Source organism: Vanellus vanellus (assembly GCF_965231255.1).
Source record: "Vanellus vanellus genome assembly, contig: HAP1_SCAFFOLD_904, whole genome shotgun sequence".
NCBI lineage: Eukaryota > Metazoa > Chordata > Aves > Charadriiformes > Charadriidae > Vanellus > Vanellus vanellus.
In genome coordinates this window covers 23,384-49,606 of record NW_028126790.1, presented here as the reverse complement: position 1 = coordinate 49,606, position 26,223 = coordinate 23,384, and the positions used below count along the sequence as shown (strand labels likewise).

The following is a 26,223-nucleotide window of genomic DNA, read 5'->3' as shown; positions in this document are numbered from 1 at the left end:
GTACCGTTAGGTGCCAATGGGTGCCTTTGGGTGCTGTTGGGTGATGATGGATACCACTGGGTGATGATGGGTGCCAATGGTTACCATTGGGTGATGATGGGTACTCTTGAGTGATTATAGGTACCATTGGGTGCTGTTGGGTGCCGATGGGTACCATTGGGTGCCAGTGGGTGATGATGGGCATCATTGGGTGTCAGGAGGTGATGATGGGCACCATTGGGTGCTGTTGAGTCATGATGGGTACCATTGGATGCCATTGGGTGCCGATGGGTGATGATGGGCACCATTGGGTGCTGTTGAGTGATGATGGTTACCATTGGGTGATGATGGGTACTCTTGGGTGGTGACAGGTACCATTGGGTGCCATTGAGTGATGATGGGTGCCATTGGGTGCTGTTCAGTGATGATGGGTACCATTGGATGCCGTTGGGTGCCTATGGGTAGCGTTGGGTGCCAATGGGTACCATTGGGTGCCATTGGGTGTCGTTGGGTAATGATGGATACCACTGGGTGACAATGGGTGATGATGGGTATCACTGGGTGCAGTTGAGTGGTGATGGGCACCATTGGGTGCTAATGCGTGATGATGGGAACGATTGGGTGCCGATGGGTGCTAATGGGTGATGATGGGCACCATTGGGTGCCGATGGGTGCCGATGGGTATCACTGAGTGCCAACGGGTACCATTGGGTGCCGTTGGGTGATGATGGATACCACTGGGTGCCGTTGGTTAACGATGGGTACCACTGGGTGCCGTTGAGTGATGATGGGTACCAGTGGGTGTCAGTGGGTGATGATGGGCACCATTGGGTGCTAATGGTTGATGATGGGTACCATTGGGTGCCGATGGGTATCACTGGGTGCCAACGGGTACCATTGGGTGCCGTTGGGTGATGATGGATACCACTGGGTGACGATGGGTGATGATGGGATCACTGAGTGCCGTTGAGTGGTGATGGGCACCATTGGGTGCTAATGCGTGATGATGGGTATGATTGGGTGCCGATGGGTGCTAATGGGTGATGATGATGGGCACCATTGGGTACCGTTGGGTGCTGATGGGTATCACTGGGTGACAATGGGTGATGGTGGGTATCACTGGGTGCCGTTGAGTGGTGATGGGCACCATTGGGTGTCGTGGGTGATGATGAGTACCATTGGGTGCCGATGGGTGCTAATGGGTGATGATGGGCACCATTGGGTACCGTTGGGTGCCGATGGGTATCACTGGGTGCCAACGGGTACCATTGGGTGCCGTTGGGTGATGATGGATACCATTGTGCGCCGTTGGTTAACGATGGGTACCACTGGGTGTCATTGGGTGCCAATGGGTGCTGACAGGTACCGTTGGGCGCCTTTGGGTGATGATGGGTACCATCGGGTACCATCGAGTGCCGTTGGGTGCCAGTGGGTGGTGATGGTTACCGTTGGGTGCAGTTGGGTGCTGTTGGGTACCATTTGGTGCCGTTGGGTGATGAAGGGTACCAATGGGTGCCGATGGGTGCCGATGGGTGCCGATGGGTGCCGGCGGGTCCCCTCACCCCCACCCGCTGCCCGCAGGACGCGGAGGGCTTCCCCATCGACATCAAGGTGAAGGACAACGGGGACGGCACCTACCACTGCGTCTACGTGCCCACCAAGGCCATCAAGCACACCATCATCGTCACCTGGGGCGGTGTCACCACCCCCCGCAGCCCCTTCCGCGTGGGTGCCATGGGGGGTCCATGGGGTGCTGGGGTGGTCACGGAGATCCGTGGGGTGATGGGCACCGAGATGGGGGTCCCACGGGGGGCTGGGGTGGTCATAGAGGTCCATGGAGTGATGGGCACCGAGATGGAGGTCCCATGGGTGCTGGGGAAGGGGGTGGGGTGCCAGGGTGGAGATGGGGGTCCCATGGGGCGATGGGGATGAAGATGGGGGTCCCATGGGGCGATGGGGTGCCATGGGATGATGGGCACGCAGATGGGGGCCCGTAGGGTGATGGGGATGGAGGTGGGGGTCTCAGATCTATGGGGTGCTGGGGTGGTCACGGGGGTCCCATGGGGTTCTGGGCATGGAGATGGGGGTCCCAGACCTATGGGGTGCTGGGATGGGGATAGGGGTCCCATGGGGTGATAGAGATGGGGGTCCCAGACCTATGGAGTGCCGTGGTGGCCATGGGGGTCCCATGGGGTGGTGGAGATGGGGGTGCCAGTCCCATGGGGTGCCAGGCTGAAAGTCAAGGGTGCTGTGGGGCAGGGGGTGGCGGGGTGGGGTGGGTGGCACATGGGTGCCGGGCGCGAGGAGGGGCTCACGGCAGCCCGGCACCCGCAGGTGACGGTGGGCGAGGGCAGCCACCCCGGCCGGGTGAAGGTCTACGGGCCGGGCGTGGAGAAGACGGGGCTGAAGGCCAACGAGCCCACCTACTTCACCGTCGACTGCAGCGAGGCCGGGCAGGGTGGGTACCCCCCGCGGGGACAGCCGGCACCCACGGGGACCCCTCAGCGGGCGTGGCACCCATGGGCAGCATCCCTGGTCATGGGCCTGGTCCAGCATCCCTGGGCCTGTCCGTCATTCCTGGTCATGGTCCGTCATTCCTGGTCCTGGTCCTGATCCATCAGCCCTGGTCCTGGTCCAGGTCCATCATTCCTGGTCCTGGCCCATCATCCCTGGTCCTGGTCCTGGCCCATCAGCCCTGGTCCTGGCCCATCAGCCCTGGTCCTGATCCATCATCCCTGGTCCTGGTCCAGGTCCATCATTCCTGGTCCTGGCCCATCATCCCTGGTCCTGGTCCATCATCCCTGGTCCTGGTCCCGGTCCATCATTCCTGGTCCTGGTCCATCATCCCTGGTCCTGGTCCGTCATTCCTGGTCCAGGTCCATCATCCCCAGTCCATCATCCTCAGTCCATCACCCTGGTCCAGGTCCAGGTCCAGGTCCAGGTCCATCATCCCTGGTCCATCCTCCCTGGTTGTGGTCCAGGTCCATCATCTCTGCTCCAGCATCCCTCATCCTTGCTCCATCCTCCCCGGTCCTGGTCCATCCTCCCCGGCTGTGGTCCTGGTCCAGCATCCCTGGTCCAGCCTCCTTGCTCCATCATCCCTGGTCATGGTCCAATGGTCCCGGTCCATCATTCCTAGTCCAGCATCCCTCATCCTGGTCCACCATCCCTGGTCCTGGTCCATCATCCCTTGTCCACCATCCCTGGTCCTGGTCCATCATCCCTTGTCCACCATCCCTGGTCCTGGTCCATCATCCCTGGTCGTGGTCACTGTCCATCATTCCTGGTCACAGTCCATCATCCCCAGTCCTGGTCCACCATCCCTGGTCCAGGTCCATCATCCCTTGTCCACCATCCCTGGTCCTGGTCCAGGTCCATCATCCCTTGTCCATCATTCCCACTCCTGGTCCACCATCCCCGACCCCGATCCAACCCCCCGTCCCTGGTGCCACCCAACCCCTCTGAGTGCCACCCCAGAGGAGGAGCGGGGTGACGCGGGGCTGACGGTTGGGGACACCTCACAGGTGACGTGAGCATCGGGATCAAGTGCGCCCCAGGCGTGGTGGGGCCGCTGGAGGCCGACATCGACTTTGACATCATCAAGAACGACAATGACACCTTCACGGTGAAGTACACCCCGCCGGGCGCCGGGCTCTACACCATCATGGTCCTCTTCGCCAACCAGGTGCCCGTCCCACCCTCCTGCCCCACAGGGGGTGTCCGGGGTGTCACCTCCCTGCCCGCTGACGTCATATGTCAGTGCCACCGTGTCACCGTGTCTCTCCCCCCTCCCCCAGGAGATCCCCAGCAGCCCCTTCCGCATCAAGGTGGACCCGTCCCACGATGCCACCAAGGTCAAGGCGGAGGGACCCGGGCTCAGCCGGACGGGTGAGGAGATGGGGGGCTGGGGGGCTGGGGGGCTGGGTGCCGGGGGGCTGGCGGTGGGTGCTGTGGGGATGGGTGCCATGGGGTTGGCGGTGGGTGGTGTGGGGCAGGGTGTGGTGGGGTTGGTGGTGGGTGCCGTGGGCACCATGGGGCAGGGTGCTATGGGGCTGGGGATGGGTTCCATGGGGTTGGTGGTGGGTGCTGTGGGGCAGGGTGTGGTGGGGTTGGTGGTGGATGCCGTGGGTGCTGTGGGGCAGGGTGCCATGGGGCTGGCATGGGGTTGGTGGTGTGGGGCAGGGTGTGGTGGGGTTGGTGGTGGGTGCCGTGGGCACCATGGGGCAGGGTGCTGTGGGGATGGGTGCCATGGGGTTGGTGGAGGGTGATGTGGGGCAGGGTGTGGTGGGGTTGGTGGTGGGTGCCATGGGCACCATGGGGCAGGGTGCCATGGGGCTGGGGATGGGTGCCATGGGGTTGGTGGTGGGTGCTGTGGGGCAGGGTGTGGTGGGGTTGGTGGTGGATGCCGTGGGTGCTGTGGGGCAGGGTGCTGTGGGGATGGGTGCCATGGGGTTGGTGGTGGGTGGTGTGGGCACCATGGGGCAGGGTGCTGTGGGGATGGGTGCTGTGGGGTGGTTTGGGGCGCTGGGTGCTGTGGGTCGGTGGTTGGTGGGTGCTGTGGGTCAGTGGGTGCTGTGGGTCGGTGGGTGCAGTGGGTGCTGTGGGTGCCATGGGTTGGTGGGTGCTGTGGGTTGGTGGGTGCTGTGGGTGCCATGGGTTGGTGGGTGCCATGGGGTGGTGGGTGGTGGTTGGTGGGTCGGTGGTTGGTGGTCAGTGGGTTGTGGTTGGTGGGTGGTGGGTGCTGTGGGTGCCATGGGTTGGTGGGTGCTGGGTGCTGGAGGTCAGTGGGTCAGTGGGTGCCATAGGGTGGTGGGTCGGTGGGTGCTGTGGGTGCCATGGGTTGGTGGGTGCCATGGAGTTGGTGGGTGGTGGGTGCTGTGGATGCTATGGGTTGGTGGGTGCCATGGGGTGGTGGGTGGTGGTTGGTGGGTCGGTGGGTGCTGTAGGTCAGTGGGTCAGTGGATGCCATGGGTTGGTGGGTGCCATGGGTTGGTGGGTGCCATGGGGTGGTGGGCGCCATGGGGTGGTGGGCGCCATGGGTTGGTGGGTGCTGTGGGTTGGTGGGTGCTGTGGGTGCCATGGGTTGGTGGGCGCCATGGGTTGGTGGGTGCCATGGGGTGGTGGGTTGGTGGGTGCTGTGGGTGCCATGGGGTGGTGGGCGCCATGGGTCGGGGGGCGGTGGCGGGCGGCGGGCGGGCGCTGCGGGTGCTGACGTGGCGCGCAGGGGTGGGGGTGGGGAAGCCCACCCACTTCACGGTGCAGACGAAGGGCGCGGGGAAGGCGGCGCTGGAGGTGCAGTTCGGGGGGGCGGGGCCCGGCCCGGCCGTGCGCGACTTCCAACTCATCGACAACCACGACTACTCCTACACCGTCACCTACTGCCCCCTCCAGCAGGTGCCCACCCCCCGCGGGGACACCCACCCCTGGGGACAACCCAACCCCTGGGGACATCCACCCCTGGGGACACCATCCCATGGGGACACCATCCCATGGGGACACTCCATCCCATAGGGACACCCACCCCTGGGGACATCCATCCATGGGGACATCCATCTATAGGGACACCATCCCATAGGGACATCCATCCATGGGGACATCCAACCCATAGGGTCACCCACCCCTGGGGACAACCCAACCCCTGGGGACATCCACCCATGGAGACACCATCTCATAGGGACATCCATCCATGGGGACACCCACCCATGGGGACATCCAACCCATAGGGACACCCACCCCTGGGGACAACCCAACCCCTGGGGACATCCATCCATGGGGACATCCATCCATGGGGACACTCCATCCCATAGAGGCACCAACCCATAGGGACACCCACCCCTGGGGACATCCGTCTATAGGGACACCCACCCATGGGGACACCATCCCATAGGGACACCAACCCATAGGGACATCCACCCATGGGGACATCCACCCCATAGGGACACCCACCCATGGGACCAACCCAACCCCTGGGGACATCCATCCATGGGGACACCATCCCATGGGGACACTCCATCCCATAGAGGCACCAACCCATAGGGACGTCCATCCCTGGGGACATCTACCCCTGGGGACAACCCACCCCCTGGGGACATCCATCCATAGGGACACCCATTCATAGGGACACCATCCCCTGGGGACCCCATCCCATAGGGACACCCATCTGTGGGGACAACCGTCCATGGGGACAACCCAACCCATGGGGACAATCACCTGTGGGGACATCCTCCCATGGGGACACCCCACCCCATAGGGACACCCACCCATGGGACCAACCCAACTAACCCTGGGGACATCCATCCATGGGGACACCATCCCATGGGGACACTCCGTCCCATAGAGGCACCAACCCATAGGGACATCCATCCCTGGGGACATCTACCCCTGGGGACAACCCACCCCCTGGGGACACCCACCCCTGGGGACCCCATCCCATAGGGACACCCATCTGTGGGGACATCCTCCCATGGGGACACCCCACCCCATAGGGACACCCACCAGTGGGTACCCCCAGTCCCCCCCAGCACCCACGGGTGCCCCCAGTGCCCCCCAGTCTCCCCCAGTGCCCCCCAGTCCCCCCCCAGTGCCCCCCAGTGACGGGTGTGGGGGTGTCCCCGCAGGGTCCGCTCTCGGTGGTTGTCACCTACGGGGGGGACCCGATCCCGCGCAGCCCCTTCCCGGTCACCGTGGCCCCCCCCCTGCAGCTCGGCAACGTCACCGTCACCGGCCTCAACAGCAGTGAGCGGGGGGCGCCCGGGGGGGGCTGGGGTGGGGGGGGCACCCCATTGGGGATGGGGGGGCACTTTGGGGGGGGGCACCCGGGGGGGGGGACACCCCATTGGGGATGGGGGGGGCACCTTTGGGAGGGGGGGGCACCCCATTGGGGTTGGGGGGAGGGGTCCTGGGGGGGGCACCTTTGGGGGGGGGGCCCTGGGGTGGGAGGGGGGCACCCTGGGGGGGTCCCCATGGGCAAAGGGGGGGGGCAGCCCGGGGGGGGTGTCTATGGGGTGTCTATGGGGTCTCTGTGGGGTCTCTACAGGGTTTCTATGGGGTGTGGGTGGGACCCCCCCCCGGGACTCCTGTCCATGGGGTGTCCATGGGGTGTCTATGGGGTGTCTATGGGTCTCTATGGGGTGGGACCCCCCCGGGATCCCCATCCATGGGGTGTTTATGGGGTGTCTGTGGGGTCTTTATGGGGTGAGACCCCCCCCCGGGACTCCTGTCCATGGGGTGTCCATGGGGTGTCCATGGGGTGTCTATGGGGGGGTCTATAAGGGGTCTATGGGGTGTCTATGGGGTGTCTATGGTTCTCTATGGGGCCTCTATGGGGTGGGGACCCCCCGGGATCCCCATCCATGGGGTCTCTATGGGGTGTCTGTGGGCTCTCTGTAGGGTCTCTATGGGGTTTCTATGGGGTGTGTATGGGGTCTCTGTGGGGTCTCTATGGGGTCTATATGGGGTCTCTATGGGGCAGAACCCCCCCTGACCGCCATCCATGGGGTGTCCATGGGGTGTCTATAGGGTCTCTTATGGGGTCTGTTATGGGGTCTCTATGGGGGTCTATGGGGTGTGTATGGGGTGTCTATAGGGTCTCTTATGGGGTCCCTTATGGGGTCTGTTATGGGGTCTCTATGGGGGTCTATGGGGTGTCCATGGGGTGTCTATAGGGTCTCTTATGGGGTCCCTTATGGGGTCTGTTATGGGGTCCGTTATGGGGTCTCTATGGGGGTCTATGGGGTGTGTATGGGGTCTCTATGGGGTCTCTGTGGGGTTTCTGTGGGGTCTCTATGGGGGTCTATGGGGTGTGTATGGGGTGTCTATAGGGTCTCTTATGGGGTCCCTTATGGGGTCTGTTATGGGGTCTCTATGGGGGTCTATGGGGTGCGCCCCCCATAGCCGATCCCACCGGCTGTCCCCATAGCGGGGCAGAAGGGCTGTGTGTGTGTGTGTGTGTGTGTGTGTGTGTGTGTGTGTGTGTACCCCCCCTCCCCCTCCCCCCCCCCCCTAACGCCGCCCCCCCCCCCAGAGGCGGCGGTGGGAGAGACGCAGCACTTCGCGGTGGCCACGCAGGGGGCGGGGGGGGAGGGGCGGCTGGAGGTGACGGTGACGGGGCCCAACCGCCGCCCCCTCCCCTGTCACCTCCCCCCCGCCCCCCCCGCCGCCCCCCGCCCCGTCTCCTTCACCCCCCCCGAGGAGGGCCACTACCGCGTGGATGTCACCTACGACGGCCACCCCGTCCCCGGCAGCCCCTTCCCGCTGGAGGCGCTGCTGCCCCCCGACCCCGCCAAGGTGACCCCCCCCCCCCCTCCCCCCCTGCTGCGGGGCACACGCGTGTGCAAAGGGGGGGGGGGGGTGTGGCTGCGCACGGCGGGGGGGGTCGCGCTGTGCCGGTGTGTCGTCGCACAATCACACTGTGGGGAGTGTGTCGCACTGCACTGGTGTGTCACACTGTGTGTGTCGCACTGCACTGGTGTGTCGTTGCACACTCGCACTGTCTGTGTGTGTGTCACGCTGTCCCAGTGTGTCTGTGTGTGTGTTGTGCTGTCCCAGTGTGTTGTTGCACACTCACACGGTGTGTGTCGCACTGCACTGGTGTGTCATTGCACACTCACACTGTGTGTGTTTGTCGCACTGCCCCGGTGTGTCATTGCACACTCACATGGTGTGTGTCGCACTGCACTGGTGTGTCATTGCACACTCGCACTGTGTGTATTTGTCGCACTGTCCCGGTGTGTCATTGCACACTCACACTGTGTGTGTCGCGCTGTCCCAGTGTGTCGTCACACACTCACACGGTGTGTGTCGCACTGCACTGGTGTGTCCTTGCACACTCGCACTGTCTGTGTGTGTGTCACACTGTCCCAGTGTGTCATTGCACACTCACACGGTGTGTGTTGCACTGCTGCGGTGTGTCCTTGCACAATCACACTGTCTGTGTGTGTGTCGCACTGTCCCAGTGTGTTGTTGCACACTCATACTGTGTGTGTCGCACTGCACTGGTGTGTCGTCGCACACTCGCACTGTCTGTGTGTGTGTCGCACTGCCCCAGTGTGTCGTTGCACACTCACACGGTGTGTGTAACACTGCACTGGTGTGTCATTGCACACTTGCACTGTCTGTGTGTGTTGCACTGTCCCGGTGTGTTGTTGCACACTCACACGGTGTGTGTCGCACTGCACTGGTGTGTCATTGCACACTCGCACTGTCTGTGTGTGTGTCACACTGTCCCGGTGTGTCATTGCACACTCACACTGTGTGTGTTGTGCTGTCCCGGTGTGTTGTTGCACACTCACACGGTGTGTGTTGCACTGCCCCACTGTGTCACTGCCCCACTGTGTCCTTGCACAATTGCACCGTCTGTGTGTGTGTCACGCTGTCCCAGTGTGTCACACTGTGTGTGTCACACTGCACTGGTGTGTCATCGCACACTCACACTGTCTGTGTGTGTGTCGCACTGTCCCGGTGTGTCGTTGCACACTCACACGTTGTGTGTCGCACTGCACTGGTGTGTCATTGCACACTCGCACTGTCTGTGTGTGTGTCGCACTGTCCCAGTGTGTCGTTGCACACTCACACTGTGTGTGTCGCACTGTCCCAGTGTGTTGTTGCACACTCGCATTGTCTGTGTGTGTGTCGCACTGTCCCAGTGTGTCGTTGCACACTTGCACTGTGTGTGTGTGTCGCGCTGTCCCAGAGTGTCGTTGCACACTCACACGGTGTGTGTAACACTGCACTGGTGTGTCATTGCACACTCGCACTGTCTGTGTGTGTCACGCTGTCCCGGTGTGTCATTGCACACTCACACAATGTGTGTCGCACTGCACTGGTGTGTCGTTGCACACTTGCACTGCGTGTGTTTGTCGCACTGTCCCGGTGTGTCATTGCACACTCACACTATGTGTGTTGCACTGTCCCAGTGTGTCATTGCACACTCGCTCTGTGTGTCGCACTGCCCGGTGTGTCGCTGTGGGCTCATGCAGCCCCGCACACTCGCACCGTGGGTCCTTGCACACTCGCGCTGCCCCCATGTGTGTGACTGCACACTCCCCACCTTGTGTCATTGCACAATCCCCCCTTGCACGCTTCCTCCCGGCATTTCCCCCCCTTACACACTTACTGTTGGTGTTCCCCCCCCTTGCACACTTCCCACCTTCATTCTCCCCCTTACACACTTACTGGTGCCATTCCCCCCCTCGCACACTTCCTAATTGCATTCTCCCCCCTTACACACTTACTCTTGGTGTTCTCATTCCTCGCACACTTCCCACCTTCATTCCTCCCCCCTTGCACACTTACTGTTCCCATCCCCCCCCTTCACACCCTTACTGGTGCCATTCTCCCCCTTGCACGCTTCCTACTGGCATTCTTCCTCCTTACACACTTACTCTTGGTGTTCCCCCCCTCGCACACTTCCCACCTTCATTCCCCCCCCTTACACACTTACTGTTGGTGTTCTCCCCCCTCACACCCTTACTGGTGCCACACTCCCCCTCACACCCTTCCTCCCGGCATTCCCCCCCCTTACACACTTACTGGTGCCGTTCTCACCCCTCACACACTTCCCACCTTCATTCCCCCCCTTACACACTTACTGTTCCCATCCCCCCCCTTCACACCCTTACTGGTGCCATTCCCCCCCTCGCACGCTTCCTACTGGCATTCTTCCTCCTTACACACTTACTCTTGGTGTTATCCGCCCTTGCACGCTTCCCACTTTCATTCCTCCTCCCTTACACACTTACTGTTCCCATTCTCCCCCTCACACACTTACTGGTGCCATTCCCCCCTCGCACCCTTCCTCCCGGCATTCTCCCTCCTCACACACTTACTGTTGGTGTTCTCTTTCCTTGCACACTTCCCACCTTCATTCTCCCCCCTTACACACTTACTGTTGGTGTTCTCCCCCCTTACACACTTACTGGTGCCACTCTCCCCCCTTGCACACTTCCTAATTGCATTCTCCCCCCTCACACACTTACTCTTGGTGTTCTCCCCCCTTGCACACTTCCCACTTTCATTCCCCCCCCCTTGCACACTTACTGGTGCCACTCTTCCCCTCACACCCTTCCTCCCGGCATTCTCCCCCCTTACACACTTACTCTTGTTGTTATCCCCCCTCACACACTTCCCACCTTCATTCCTCCCCCCTTGCACACTTACTGTTCCCATTCTCCCCCCTTACACACTTACTGGTGCCATTCCCCCCCTCGCACACTTCCTAATTGCATTCTCCCCCCTTACACACTTACTCTTGGTGTTCTCATTCCTCGCACACTTCCCACCTTCATTCCTCCCCCCTTACACACTTACTGTTCCCATTCTCCCCCCTCACACCCTTACTGGTGCCATTTCCCCCCTCGCACGCTTCCTACTGGCATTCTTCCTCCTTACACACTTACTCTTGGTGTTATCCGCCCTCGCACGCTTCCCACCTTCATTCCCCCCCCTCGCACCCTTACTGGTGCCATACTCCCCCTTGCACGCTTCCTCCCGGCATTCCCCCCCTTACACACTTACTGCTGGTGTTCTCATTCCTCGCACACTTACTCTTGGTGTTCTCCCCCCTTGCACACTTCCCACCTTCATTCTCCCCCCTCACACCCTTACTGGTGCCACTCTCCCCCCTTGCACGCTTCCTCCCGGCATTCCCCCCCCTTACACACTTACTGTTGGTGTTCTCATTCCTTGCACGCTTCCCACCTTCATCCCCCCCCTCACACCCTTACTGGTGCCACACTCCCCCTCACACCCTTCCTCCCGGCATTCCCCCCCTTACACACTTACTGTTGGTGTTATCCGCCCTTGCACGCTTCCCACTTTCATTCCTCCTCCCTTACACACTTACTGTTGGTGTTCTCATTCCTTGCACGCTTCCCACTTTCATTCCTCCCCCCTTACACACTTACTGTTGGTGTTATCCCCCCTCACACACTTCCCACCTTCATTTCCCCCCCCTTACACACTTACTGTTCCCATTCTCCCCCCTTACACACTTACTGGTGCCATTCCCCCCCTTGCACGCTTCCTACTGGCATTCTCCCCCCTTACACACTTACTCTTGGTGTTCTCATTCCTCGTACACTTCCCACCTTCATTCCCCCCCCTTACACACTTACTGTTGGTGTTCTCCCCCCTCACACCCTTACTGGTGCCACACTCCCCCTCGCACCCTTCCTCCCGGCATTCCCCCCCCTTACACACTTACTCTTGGTGTTATCCCCCCTCACACACTTCCCACCTTCATCCCCCCCCTTACACACTTACTGTTGGTGTTATCCACCCTTGCACGCTTCCCACCTTCATTCTCCCCCCTCACACCCTTACTGGTGCCACACTCCCCCTCACACCCTTCCTCCCGGCATTCCCCCCCCTTACACACTTACTGCCCCCCCTCCCCCCATCCCCCCCCCCCCTTCCCCCCCCCTCACACAAGTCCCCCCCCCCTCTCACACGCGCGTGCCCCCCTCTCCCCCCGCAGGTGTGCGCCTACGGCCCGGGGCTGCAGGGGGGCTGCGTGGGCCGCCCGGCCTCCTTCACCATCGACACCAAGGGGGCGGGCACGGGGGGGCTGGGGCTGACGGTGGAGGGCCCCTGCGAGGCCAAGATGGAGTGCCAGGACAACGGGGACGGCTCCTGCTCCGTCTCCTACCTGCCCACCCAGCCCGGCGACTACGCCGTCAACATCCTCTTCGCCGACCGCCACATCCCCGGCAGCCCCTTCCAGGCCCGGGTGAGGCCCCTCTTCGACCCCAGCAAGGTGACGGCCAGCGGGCCGGGGCTGGAGGGGGGCCGGGCCGGGCAGGCGGCCGCCTTCGCCGTGGACTGCTCGGAGGCCGGGGAGGCCGAGCTCACCATCGAGATCAGCTCGGAGTTGGGGGCGAAGGCCGAGGTCCTCATCCAAAACAACCGGGACGGCACCTACGCCATCACCTACACCCCGGCCTGCCCCGGCTCCTACACCGTCACCGTCAAGTACGGCGGTCACCCCGTCCCCAAGTTCCCCGTCCGCGTCACCGTCGACCCGGCGCTGGACACCGGCGGCGTCAAGGTCTACGGCAAAGGCGTGGAGCCGCGAGGTGAGGGCGCTGCGGCACCTCCTCCCCGTGGGTACCCGCACCTTGGGTGCCCGTCCCCGTGGGCGTCTCCTCCCCATGGGCATCTCCTCCCCGTGGGCACCCCCCCTTGGGCGCCCGTCCCCGTGGGCGTCTCCTCCCCATGGGCATCTCCTCCCCGTGGGCACCACCATGGGCACCTCCTCCCCATGGGCATCCCCTTGGGCACGCATCCCCGTGGGCATCTTCTCTCCATGGGCGTCTCCTCCCCATGGGCACCCCCCCTTGGGCACCCATCCCTGTGGGCGTCTTCACTCCATGGGCATCTCCTCCCCATGGGCACCACCATGAGCATCTCCTCCCCATGGACACCTCCCCCTTCAGCACCCATCCCCATGGGCATCTCCTCCCCATGGGAACCCCCCCCTTGGGCACCCATCCCCGTGGGCGTCTTCTCTCCATGGGCATCTCCTCCCCATGGGCACCACCATGAGCATCTTCTCCCCATGGACACCTCCCCCTTGGGCACCCATCCCCGTGGGCATCTTCTCTCCATGGGCATCTCCTCCCCATGGGCACCACCATGAGCATCTTCTCCCCATGGACACCCCCCCCTTGGGCGCCCATCCCCATGGGCGTCTCCTCCCCATGGGCATCTCCTCCCCATGGGCACCACCATGAGCATCTTCTCCCCATGGACACCTCCCCCTTCAGCACCCATCCCTGTGGGCATCTCCTCCTCATGGGTGCCACCACAGGCACCTCCCCCCGTGGACACCTCCCCCTTGGGCACCCATCCCCGTGGGCATCTCCTCCCCATGGGTATCTCCTCCTCATGGGCGCCACCACGGGCATCTTCTCTCCATGGACACCTCCCCCTTGGGCACCCATCCCCGTGGGCGTCTCCTCCCCATGGGCATCTCCTCCCCATGGACACCTCCCCCTTGGGCACCCATCCCCATGGGCGTCTCCTCCCCATGGACACCACCACGAGCATCTCCTCCCCATGGACACCCCCCCCTTGGGCACCCATCCCCGTGGGCATCTCCTCCCCATGGGCACCACCATAGGTGTCTTCTCCCCATGGGTAGGACATGCCCATATGGACATCACCTTCCCATGGGTATCCCTATGGGCATCCCATCCCATCCCTGTGGGCATCTCGTCCCCATGGGGGCCACCATAGGCATCTTCTCCCCATGGGCATCCCCTTGGGCACACATCCCTGTAGGCATCTCCTCCCCATGGGCATCTCCTCCCGTGGACACCACCATCGGTGTCTTCTCCCCATAGCCATCTCCTCCCCATGGACACCATTGGTGTCTTCTTCCCACAAGCATCTCCTCCCCATGGACACCACCATAGGTGTCTTCTCCCCATAGCCATCTCCTCCCCATGGACACCATTGGTGTCTTCTTCCCACAAGCATCTCCTCCCCATGGACACCACCATAGGTGTCTTCTCCCCATAGCCATCTCCTCCCGTGGACACCACCTTCGGTGTCTTCTCCCCATGGCCATCTCCTCCCCATGGACACCACCATGGGCATCTTCTCCCCATGGCCATCTCCTCCCCATGGACACCACCATGGGCATCTTCTTCCCATGGCCATCTCCTCCCCACGGACACCATTGGTGTCTTCTTCCCACAAGCATCTCCTCTCTGTGGACACCACCATTGGTGTCTTCTCCCCATGGCCATCTCCTCACCATGGACACCGCCATCGGTGTCTTCTCCCCATGGCCATCTCCTCCCCATGGACACCACCATCGGTGTCTTCTCCCCATGGCCATCTCCTCCCCATGGACACCACCATGGGCATCTTCTTCCCATGGCCATCTCCTCCCCACGGACACCATTGGTGTCTTCTTCCCACAAGCATCTCCTCCTCATGGACAACACCATCAGTGTCTTCTCCCCATGGCCATCTCATCCCCACAGACACCATTGGTGCCTTCTTCCCACAAGCATCTCCTCTCTGTGGACACCACCATCGGTGTCTTCTTCCCACAAGCATCTCCTCCCCATGGACACCGCCATCAGTGTCTTCTCCCCATGGCCATCTCCTCCCCATGGACACCGCCATCAGTGTCTTCTCCCCATGGCCATCTCCTCCCCATGGACACCACCATGGGCATCTTCTCCCCATGGCCATCTCCTCCCCGTGGACACCACCATGGGCATCTTCTTCCCATGGCCATCTCCTCCCCACGGACACCATTGGTGTCTTCTTCCCACAAGCATCTCCTCCCCATGGACACCACCATCAGTGTCTTCTCCCCATGGCCATCTCCTCCCCATGGACACCACCATGGGCATCTTCTTCCCATGGCCATCTCCTCCCCACAGACACCATTGGTGTCTTCTTCCCACAAGCATCTCCTCCCCATGGACACCACCATCGGTGTCTTCTCCCCATGGCCATCTCCTCCCCATGGACACCGCCATCGGTGTCTTCTCCCCATGGCCATCTCCTTCCGTGGACACCACCATGGGCATCTTCTTCCCATGGCCATCTCCTCCCCATGGACACCACCATCGGTGTCTTCTTCCCATGGCCATCTCCTCCCCATGGACACCACCATTGGTGTCTTCTCCCCATGGCCATCTCCCCACAGACACCATTGGTGTCTTCTTCCCACAAGCATCTCCTCTCTGTGGACACCACCATCGGTGTCTTCTCCCCATGGCCATCTCCCCATGGCCACCCCCATGGGCCCCTCCTCCCCATGGCCACCCCACTTCCTCAGGTCTCCACGGGCCGTCCCCACGGGTACCCTCTCCCATGGGTGGGGTGGGGGGAGGACTCCGTTGGGCTTCCACTCCTGGTGGCACCGAGCGCATTGTCCACGGGCAGAACCTCCCCCCGGGGGTGGTCCCCTCCTCACGGGGGGCCGCGCGGGTGCTGAGGGTGCCGTTGTCCCCGTGTCCCCTCCCCCCCCAGGGGTGCTGCGGGAGGTGGGCACCGACTTCACGGTGGACGCGCGGGCGCTGACCAAGACGGGGGGACCCCACGTCAAGGCCCGGGTGGTCAACCCTTCGGGTGCCACCACCGACACCTACGTCACCGACCACGGCGATGGCACCTACCGCGTGGACTACACCCCCTACGAGGACGGTGAGGGGACCCCCATCCCACCCACCCCCCCACCCCCCCCCTCCCTCCCCAGGGGACCCCACCAGGGGACCCCATCGCCCCCAGGAGACCCCACGTCCCGGTCAGGTGTTCTCCATCCCTCAGGTGGGGACATCCAGAAGAGGGACACCCTCTGAAAAGACCCTGAAATCCCCCCAAAACCCCACCGAGGGACCCCCAAAACCCCCTGAGATCCCCCCAAACCCCAACCAGGGACCTCCAAATCCCCTAAGACCCCCCAAAACCCCAACAAGGGACCTCCAAAGCCCCTGAGAACCTCCTCAAAGCCCACCAAGGGACCCCCAAACACCTGAGAACCTCCTCAAACCCCAACCAGAGACCCCCAAACCCCCTGGGACCCCCCAAAACCCCACCAAGGAACCCTCAAACCCCCTGAGAACCTCCTCAAACACCAACCAGGGACCCACAAACCTCCTCAGACCCCCCAAAACACCACCAGGGAAGCCCCAAACACCCTGAGATCCCCCCAACCCCCAACCAGGGACCTCCAAATCCCCTAAGACCCCCCAAAACCCCAACAAGGGACCTCCAAACACCCTGAGAACCTCCTCAAACCCCAACCAGAGACCCCCAAACCCCCTGGGACCCCCCAAAACCCCACCAAGGAACCCACAACCCCCCTGAGAACCTCCTCAAACACCAACCAGGGACCCACTAAACCTCCTCAGACCCCCCAAAACACCACCAGGGAAGCCCCAAACACCCTGAGATCCCCCCAACCCCCAACCAGGGACCTCCAAATCCCCTAAGACCCCCCAAAACCCCAACAAGGGACCTCCAAAGCCCCTGAGAACCTCCTCAAAGCCCACCAAGGGACCCCCAACCTCCCCCCAAACCCCAACCAGGAACCCCCAAACCCCCTGAGACCCCCCAAAACACCACCAGGGAACCCTCAAACCTCCTGGGACCCCCCAAAACCCCACTGGGGAACCCCCAAACCACCTGAGAATCTCCTCAAACCCCAACCAGGAACCCCCAAACCCCCTGAGGCCCCCCAAAACACCACCAGGGAACCCCCAAACCCCCTGAGACTCCCCCAAACCCCCAATCAGGGGCCCTCAAACCCCCTGAGACTCCCCAAAACACCACCAGGGAACCCCCAACCCCCCTGAGATCCCCCCAAACCCCAATCAGGGACCCCCAAACCCCCTGAGAACCTCCTCAAAGCCCACCAAGGGACCCCCAAACCCCCTGAGATCCCCCCAAACCCCAACCAGGGACCTCCAAAGCCCCTGAGAACCTCCTCAAAGCCCACCAAGGCACCCCCAAACCCCCTGAGAACGTCCTCAAACCCCAACCAGGGACCCCCAAACCCCCTGAGATCCCCCCAAACCCCAACTAGGGACCACCAAACCCCCTGAGATCCCCCCAAACCCCAACTAGGGACCACCAAAACCCCTAAGACCCCCCTCAACACCACCAAGGGACCCCAAAGCCCCTGAGAACCTCCTCAAAGCCCACCAAGGGACCCCCAACCCCCCTGGGACCCCCTCCATGACGGGCGCGGTGGTGACTGCGCCCCTGTGTCCCCAGGCATGCACCGGGTGGAGGTGACCTACGATGACGTGGCGGTCCCCAAGAGCCCCTTCCGCGTGGGGGTGGCGGAGGGCTGTGACCCCGCTCGGGTGCGGGCGCACGGGCCCGGCCTGGAGGGCGGCCTCGTCGGCAAAGCCAACCGCTTCACCGTGGAGACCAGGTGGGCACCAGCCCCCCCTCCCCCCCGGCCACCGCCCACCCCGGCCACCAAGCCCCCACCTCCAGCCCCTCCCATGGATCTCCACGGCGTGGAACCATGCCACCTCCATCCTCTTCCATGGACGTGCCACCTCCGTCCTGTGCCACCTCCGTCCCGTGCCACCAACCCACCACCTCCATCCTCCCCCATGGACGTGCCACCTCCATCCTCTTCCATGGATGTGCCACCTCCATCCCATGTCACCAACCCACCACCTCCATCCTCTTATATTGGATGTGTCACCTCCATCCCATGTCACCAACCCACCACCTCCATCCTCCCCCATGGATGTGCCACCTCCATCCCATGTCACCAACCCACTCTCTCCATCCTCCCCCATGGATGTGCCACCTCCATCCCATGCCACCAACCTACCACCTCCATCCTCCCCCATGGATGTGTCACCTCCATCCTCTTCCATGGATGTGCCACCTCCATCCCATGTCACCAACCCACCACCTCCATCCTCCCCCATGGATGTGCCACCTCCGTCCCATGTCACCAACCCACCACCTCCATCCTTTTCCGTTGGATGTGCCACCTCCATCCCATGTCACCAACCCACCACCTCCATCCTCCCCCATGGATGTGCCACCTCCGTCCCATGTCACCAACCCACCACCTCCATCCTTTTCTGTTGGATGTGCCACCTCCGTCCCATGCCACCAACCCACCACCTCCATCCTCCCCCATGGATGTGTCACCTCCATCCTCTTCCATGGATATGCCACCTCCGTCCCATGCCACCAACCCACCACCTCCATCCTCCCCCATGGATGTGTCACCTCCATCCTCTTCCATGGATATGCCACCTCCATCCCATGCCACCAACCCACCACCTCCATCCTCCCCCATGGATGTGTCACCTCCATCCTCTTCCATGGATGTGCCACCTCCATCCCATGTCACCAACCCACCACCTCCATCCTCTTCCATTGGATGTGTCACCTCCGTCCCATGTCACCAACCCACCACCTCCATCCTCTTCCATGGATGTGCCACCTCCATCCCATGTCACCAACCCACCACCTCCATCCTCTTATATTGGATGTGTCACCTCCGTCCCATGTCACCAACCCACCACCTCCATCCTTTTCCGTTGGATGTGCCACCTCCATCCCATGTCACCAACCTGCCACCTCCATCCTTTTCTGTTGGATGTGCCACCTCTGTCCCATGCCACCAACCCACCACCTCCATCCTCTTCCATGGATGTGTCACCTCCATCCTCTTCCATGGATGTGCCACCTCCGTCCCATGCCACCAACCCACCACCTCCATCCTCTTCCATGGATGTGCCACCTCCGTCCCATGCCACCAACCCACTATCTCCATCCTCTTCCATTGGATGTGTCACCTCCAGCCTCTTCCTTTGGATGTGCCACCTCCGTCCCATGCCACCCACCTCCATCGTTTTCCGTTGGATGTGTCACCTCCAGCCTCTCACATTACGTGTGGCACCTCCGTCCCCAGCCATGGGTGTGGCAGCTCCATCCCATGCCACCAACCCCCCACCTCTATCCCCTCCCCTGGATGTGCCACCTCCATCCCATGCCGTGGATGGGCCACCACTGTCCCATGACATCACCTGCCACCTCCATCCCCTCTCATGGATGTGCCACCTCTGTCCGCTTGCCACCCATGTGGCATCTTTGTCCCCCTGCCTTGGATGTGGCACCTCCATCTCTTGCCACCGACATGACATCTCCAGCCCCTGCCATCCATGTGCCACCTCCACCCTGCTGTCACCAACATGCACATCCAGCCCCTTCCCATGCAGGTGACACCTCCAGCCCCAGGCCACCAGTGTGGCACCTCCAGCCCCTCCCCACGGAGGTGGCATCTGTATGTTCTTGCTATGGAGATGTCACCTCCAGCCCCATGCCACCAAGGTGGCACCTCCATCTTCCTTCCACGGAGGTGGCACCTCCATCTGCTTCCCACGGAGGTGGCACCTCCACCCCCCTCCCACCAATGTGCCACCTCCATCTTCTTGCCATGGAGGTGACATCTCTATCTTCTTGCCATGGAGGTGCCACCTCCAGCCCCATGCCACCAACATGGCACCTCCAGTCCCTTCCCATGGAGGTCTTCCCATGGAGGTGCCACCTCCAGCCCCATGCCACCAACGTGCCACCTCCAGTCCCTTCCCATGGAGGTCTTCCCATGAAGGTGCCACCTCCAGCCCCATGTCACCAATGTGTCACCTCCAGTCCCTTCCCATGGAGGTGCCACCTCCATCTTCTTCCCATGGCGGTGCCACCTCCAGCCCTGTACCACCAATGTGCCACCTCCAGTCCCTTCCCATGGAGGTCTTCCCATGGAGGTGCCACCTCCAGCCCCATGCCACCAACGTGCCACCTCCAGTCCCTTCCCATGGAGGTCTTCCCATGGAGGTGCCACCTCCAGCCCCGTGCCACCAACGTGCCACCTCCAGTCCCTTCCCATGGAGGTCTTCCCATGGAGGTGCCACCTCCAGCCCCATGCCACCAATGTGCCACCTCCAGTCCCTTCCCACGAGGTGGCACTTCCATCTTCTTGCCATGGAGGTGCCACCTCCAGCCCCATGCCATGGAGGTGGCACCTCCCACCACCCTACCACGCACGCGGTGCCCCCCGCCCCCCGCCGTGGATGTGCCACCCCCTCCCCCCCCCGCCCCCCAATGCCAGGCCAGCGCTGGCCACGTCCCCGAGCCCTGCTGTGTCCCCAGGGGCGCGGGCACCGGGGGGCTGGGCCTGGCCATCGAGGGCCCCTCGGAGGCCAAGATGTCCTGCAAGGACAACAAGGACGGCAGCTGCACGGTGGAGTACATCCCCTTCACGCCCGGCGACTACGACGTCAACATCACCTTCGGTGGCCACCCCATCCCCGGTGCGTGGGGGGCCGGGGGGCGGCGGGGGGGGGGGGGGGCGGGGGCGGTACCCACCGGGGTGGCCGTGGGGCCGAGGTGGCCGTGGGGCGGAGGTGGCTTTGGGAGGTGGAGGTGGTGGTGCTGACCAACCCCGTGGTTGACCCCACGGCTGTGCTGGTCCCATCTCCACCCCACGCCGACCCCATGTCCACCCTGAGCCCACCCGTGGGTTGGCCCCATGGCCGTGCTGACCCCATGGCCGTGCTGACCCTACGTCCGCACTCACCCCCTGCCTGCGCCCTCCCCATGGCCGTGGCCTTGCTGTCCCCGTGCCCACCTTGGCCCCACGCCCGCGCCGACCCCGTGGACGCGCTGTGCCTGTGTCCACACTGACCCCATGGCCACGTTGACCCTATGGCTACGCTGTCCCTCAGTCCGTGTTGACCCCATGGACATAATGACCCCATAGACACGTTGACCCCATGGACACACTGTCCCCGTGTCCACGTTGACCCTATAGACACGTTGACCCCGTGGACACACTGACCTTGTGTCCTTGTTGACCCCATGGCCATGTTGACCCCATGGCCACACTATCCCTGTGTCCACGTTGACCCCATAGACACATTGACCCCATGGACATAATGACCCCATGGCCACGCTGACCCCATGCCCACATTGACCCCATAGACATGTTGACCCCGTGGACACACTGTCCCTGTGTCCATGTTGACCCCATGCCCACGCTGACCCCATGGACATGCTGACCCCAGGGCCATGTTGACCCTATGGCCACGCTGTCCCACTGTCCATGTTGGCCCCATGGCCACGTTGACCCCATGGCCACACTGACCCCATGGGCGCGTTGACCCCATGGTCACACTGTGCCTGTGTCCACGCTGACCCCACGGCCATGTTGACCCCATGGCCACGTTGACCCCATGGCCACGCTGACCCCATGGCCACGTTGACCCCATGGCCACACTGTGCCTGTGTCCACACTGACCCCATGGCCACGTTGACCCCATGGCCACGTTGACCCCATGGCCATGCTGTGCCTGTGTCCACGTTGACCCCATGGCCACATTGACCCCATGGCCACGCTGTCCCACTGTCCATGTTGGCCCCATGGCCACGTTGACCCCATGGCCACGCTGACTCCATGCCCATGTTGACCCCATGGCCACGCTGACCCCATGGCCATGTTGTGCCTGTGTCCATGTTGACCCCATGGCCACGTTGACCCCATGGCCACGTTGACCCAATGGACACATTGACCCCATGGACACATTGACCCCATGGCCACGCTGTCCCTGTGTCCACGTTGACCCCATGGACACATTGACCCCATGGCCACGTTGACCCCATGGCCACACTGACCCCATGGGCACACTGACCCCATGGCCACATTGACCCCATGGCCACGTTGACCCCATGGCCACACTGACCCCATGGGCACACTGACCCCATGGCCACATTGACCCCATGGCCACGCTGTCCCACTGTCCATGTTGGCCCCATGGCCACGTTGACCCCACAGCCACACTGACCCCACGGCCACGTTGACCCCACGGCCACGCTGCCCCACGCCCGCTCTGCCCCCCGGCGTCCCCCCGCTGACCCCCCCCCCCCCGCTGTGGCAGGGAGCCCCTTCCGGGTGCCGGTGCAGGAGGTGGTGGACCCCGGCAAGGTGAAGTGCTCGGGGCCGGGGCTGGGCCCCAGCGTGAGGGCCCGTCTGCCCCACACCTTCACCGTGGACTGCAGCGCGGCCGGGCGGGCGCCCCTCCAGGTGACCCTCCTGGGACCCGCCGGTACGTGGGGACCCGCGGGGGGGAGGTGGGGGGCGGCACGGCCGCAGCGGGGAAGGCTGTCCCACGGGGGGCTCCGACCCACGGCGCGGCCTCCTCTACGGGGTGCTCCAACCCATAGGGGGACCGAGCCATGGACGTCCTCCTCCACGGGGTGTCCTGCCCCATAGATCCCCTCCTCCATTGGGTGTCCTGCCCCATAGATGCCCTCCTCCATTGGGTGTCCTGCCCCATGGATATCTGGTTCTATAGGGTGTCCTGCCCCATAGATCCCCTCCTCCATTGGGTGTCCTGCCCCATGGATATCTGGTTCTATAGGGTGTCCTGCCCCATAGATCCCCTCCTCCACAGGCTGTCCTGCCCCATAGATGCCCTCCTCCATAGGGTGTCCTGCCCCATAGATCCCCTCCTCCATTGGGTGTCCTGCCCCATGGATATCTGGTTCTATAGGGTGTCCTGCCCCATAGATCCCCTCCTCCACAGGCTGTCCTGCCCCATAGATGCCCTCCTCCATAGGGTGTCCTGCCCCATAGATCCCCTCCTCCATTGGGTGCCCTGCCCCATGGATATCTGGTTCTATAGGGTGTCCTGCCCCATAGATCCCCTCCTCCACAGGCTGTCCTGCCCCATAGATGCCCTCCTCCATAGGGTGTCCTGCCCCATAGATGCCCTCCTCCATTGGGTGTCCTGCCCCATGGATATCTGGTTCTATAGGGTGTCCTGCCCCATAGATGCCCTCCTCCATAGGGTGTCCTGCCCCATGGATATCTGGTTCTATAGGGTGTCCTGCCCCATAGATGCCCTCCTCCATTGGGTGTCCTGCCCCATAGATCCCCTCCTCCATAGGGTGTCCTGCCCCATAGATCCCCTCCTCCATTGGGTGTCCTGCCCCATAGATCCCCTCCTCCATAAGGTGTCTTACCCCATGGATATCTGGTTCTATAGGGTGTCCTGCCCCATAGATCCCCTCCTCCATAGGGTGTCCTGCCCCATAGATGCCCTCCTCCATAGGGTGTCTTACCCCATGGATATCTGGTTCTATAGGGTGTCCTGCCCCATAGATCCCCTCCTCCATTGGGTGTCCTGCCCCATAGATCCCCTCCTCCATTGGGTGTCCTGCCCCATGGATATCTGGTTCTATAGGGTGTCCTGCCCCATAGATGCCCTCCTCCATAGGGTGTCTTACCCCATGGATATCTGGTTCTATAGGGTGTCCTGCCCCATAGATCTCCTCCTTCATTGGGTGTCCTGCCCCATAGATCCCCTCCTCCATTGGGTGTCCTGCCCCATAGATGCCCTCCTCCATTGGGTGTCCTGCCCCATGGATATCTGGTTCTATAGGGTGTCCTGCCCCATAGATCCCCTCCTCCACAGGCTGTCCTGCCCCATAGATCCCCTCCTCCATTGGGTGTCCTGCCCCATAGATCCCCTCCTCCATTGGGTGTCCTGCCCCATGGATATCTGGTTCTATAGGGTGTCCTGCCCCATAGATCCCCTCCTCCACAGGCTGTCCTGCCCCATAGATGCCCTCCTCCATTGGGTGTCCTGCCCCATGGATATCTGGTTCTATAGGGTGTCCTGCCCCATAGATGCCCTCCTCCATAGGGTGTCTTACCCCATGGATATCTGGTTCTATAGGGTGTCCTGCCCCATAGATCTCCTCCTTCATTGGGTGTCCTGCCCCATAGATCCCCTCCTCCATTGGGTGTCCTGCCCCATAGATCCCCTCCTCCATTGGGTGTCCTGCCCCATGGATATCTGGTTCTATAGGGTGTCCTGCCCCATAGATCCCCTCCTCCACAGGCTGTCCTGCCCCATAGATGCCCTCCTCCATAGGCTGTCCTGCCCCATAGATCCCCTCCTCCATAGGGTGTCCTGCCCCATAGATCCCCTCCTCCATTGGGTGTCCTGCCCCATAGATCCCCTCCTCCATAGGGTGTCCTGCCCCATAGATCCCCTCCTCCATTGGGTGTCCTGCCCCATAGATGCCCTCCTCCATTGGGTGTCCTGCCCCATGGATATCTGGTTCTATAGGGTGTCCTGCCCCATAGATCCCCTCCTCCACAGGCTGTCCTGCCCCATAGATCCCCTCCTCCATTGGGTGTCCTGCCCCATAGATCCCCTCCTCCATTGGGTGTCCTGCCCCATGGATATCTGGTTCTATAGGGTGTCCTGCCCCATAGATCCCCTCCTCCACAGGCTGTCCTGCCCCATAGATGCCCTCCTCCATTGGGTGTCCTGCCCCATGGATATCTGGTTCTATAGGGTGTCCTGCCCCATAGATCTCCTCCTTCATTGGGTGTCCTGCCCCATAGATCCCCTCCTCCATAGGGTGTCCTGCCCCATAGATCCCCTCCTCCATTGGGTGTCCTGCCCCATAGATGCCCTCCTCCATTGGGTGTCCTGCCCCATGGATATCTGGTTCTATAGGGTGTCCTGCCCCATAGATCCCCTCCTCCACAGGCTGTCCTGCCCCATAGATCCCCTCCTCCATTGGGTGTCCTGCCCCATAGATCCCCTCCTCCATTGGGTGTCCTGCCCCATGGATATCTGGTTCTATAGGGTGTCCTGCCCCATAGATCCCCTCCTCCACAGGCTGTCCTGCCCCATAGATGCCCTCCTCCATTGGGTGTCCTGCCCCATGGATATCTGGTTCTATAGGGTGTCCTGCCCCATAGATGCCCTCCTCCATAGGGTGTCCTGCCCCATGGATATCTGGTTCTATAGGGTGTCCTGCCCCATAGATCCCCTCCTCCACAGGCTGTCCTGCCCCATAGATCCCCTCCTCCATTGGGTGTCCTGCCCCATGGGGTGTCCTGGCCCATGATCCTCTACCTCATGGCTCACCCTGCCCCATGGCACCTTCTACCCAACGGGTCACCCTGACCCATTGGATCCTCTACCCCACGGGACACCCCACCCCATGGCATCCTCTACCCCATGGGACACCCCACCCCATGGCATCCTCTACCCCATGGCTTGCCCCACCCCATGGCATCTTCTACCCAACGGGACACCCTGCCCCATTGGATCCTCTACCCCATGGGACACCCCACCCCATGGCACCTTCTACCCCATGGCTCACCCCACCCCATGGCACCCTCTACCCCACGGCTCGCGCTGCCCCACGCCGCTCCCTGCCCCACTGACACCTGCTGCCCTCAGGTCTCCCCGAACCGGTGGAGGTACGCGACAACGGCGACGGGACCCACAAGGCCACCTACACCCCCTCCGCCGACGGGCCCCACACCCTCACCGTCCGTTACGCCGACCAGGAGGTGCCGCGCAGGTCAGCCCCACACACCCCCCCCCACCCCCGGCCCCACACCGCCGCTGGGGCAAACGCCGTCCCGTTGACCGCCCCACGCTCTGCCCCACAGCCCCTTCAAGCTGAAGGTGTTGCCCGCCCACGACGCCAGCAAGGTGCGCGCCAGCGGGCCGGGGCTGAGCGCCGCCGGCATCCCCGCCAGTCTGCCCGTGGAGTTCACCATCGACGCCCGCGAGGCCGGCGAGGGGCTCCTCACCGTCCAGATCCTGGTGGGCCGTGGGGCAGCCCCGCTGGGGGGCTGGGGGGGGGGGTGGGGGGATGGGGGGGGATTGAGCTGGAGAGGGGGGTGGAGGGGGTGAAGGGGGGGGTAGGGAC

At 62.6% G+C, this 26,223-nt stretch overlaps 1 protein-coding gene across 1 annotated transcript in view; it reads left to right on the top strand.

The window, feature by feature from the left end:
- LOC309685767 (filamin-C-like) overlaps nt 1-26,223 on the top strand; it is a gene marked incomplete at both ends in the record, with an annotated part of 69,244 nt that overhangs the window by 20,738 nt on the left and 22,283 nt on the right. Inside the window, 14 exons of the mRNA XM_082501492.1 lie at nt 1,561-1,704; nt 2,314-2,437; nt 3,504-3,664; nt 3,777-3,867; nt 5,204-5,373; nt 6,597-6,714; nt 8,003-8,265; nt 12,455-13,052; nt 15,973-16,146; nt 17,719-17,881; nt 20,632-20,792; nt 22,416-22,583; nt 25,746-25,869; nt 25,961-26,117. Of these exons, the coding sequence (XP_082357618.1) occupies nt 1,561-1,704; nt 2,314-2,437; nt 3,504-3,664; nt 3,777-3,867; nt 5,204-5,373; nt 6,597-6,714; nt 8,003-8,265; nt 12,455-13,052; nt 15,973-16,146; nt 17,719-17,881; nt 20,632-20,792; nt 22,416-22,583; nt 25,746-25,869; nt 25,961-26,117 (2,616 nt within the window). The remainder of the gene's footprint in view (nt 1-1,560; nt 1,705-2,313; nt 2,438-3,503; nt 3,665-3,776; nt 3,868-5,203; nt 5,374-6,596; nt 6,715-8,002; nt 8,266-12,454; nt 13,053-15,972; nt 16,147-17,718; nt 17,882-20,631; nt 20,793-22,415; nt 22,584-25,745; nt 25,870-25,960; nt 26,118-26,223) is intronic.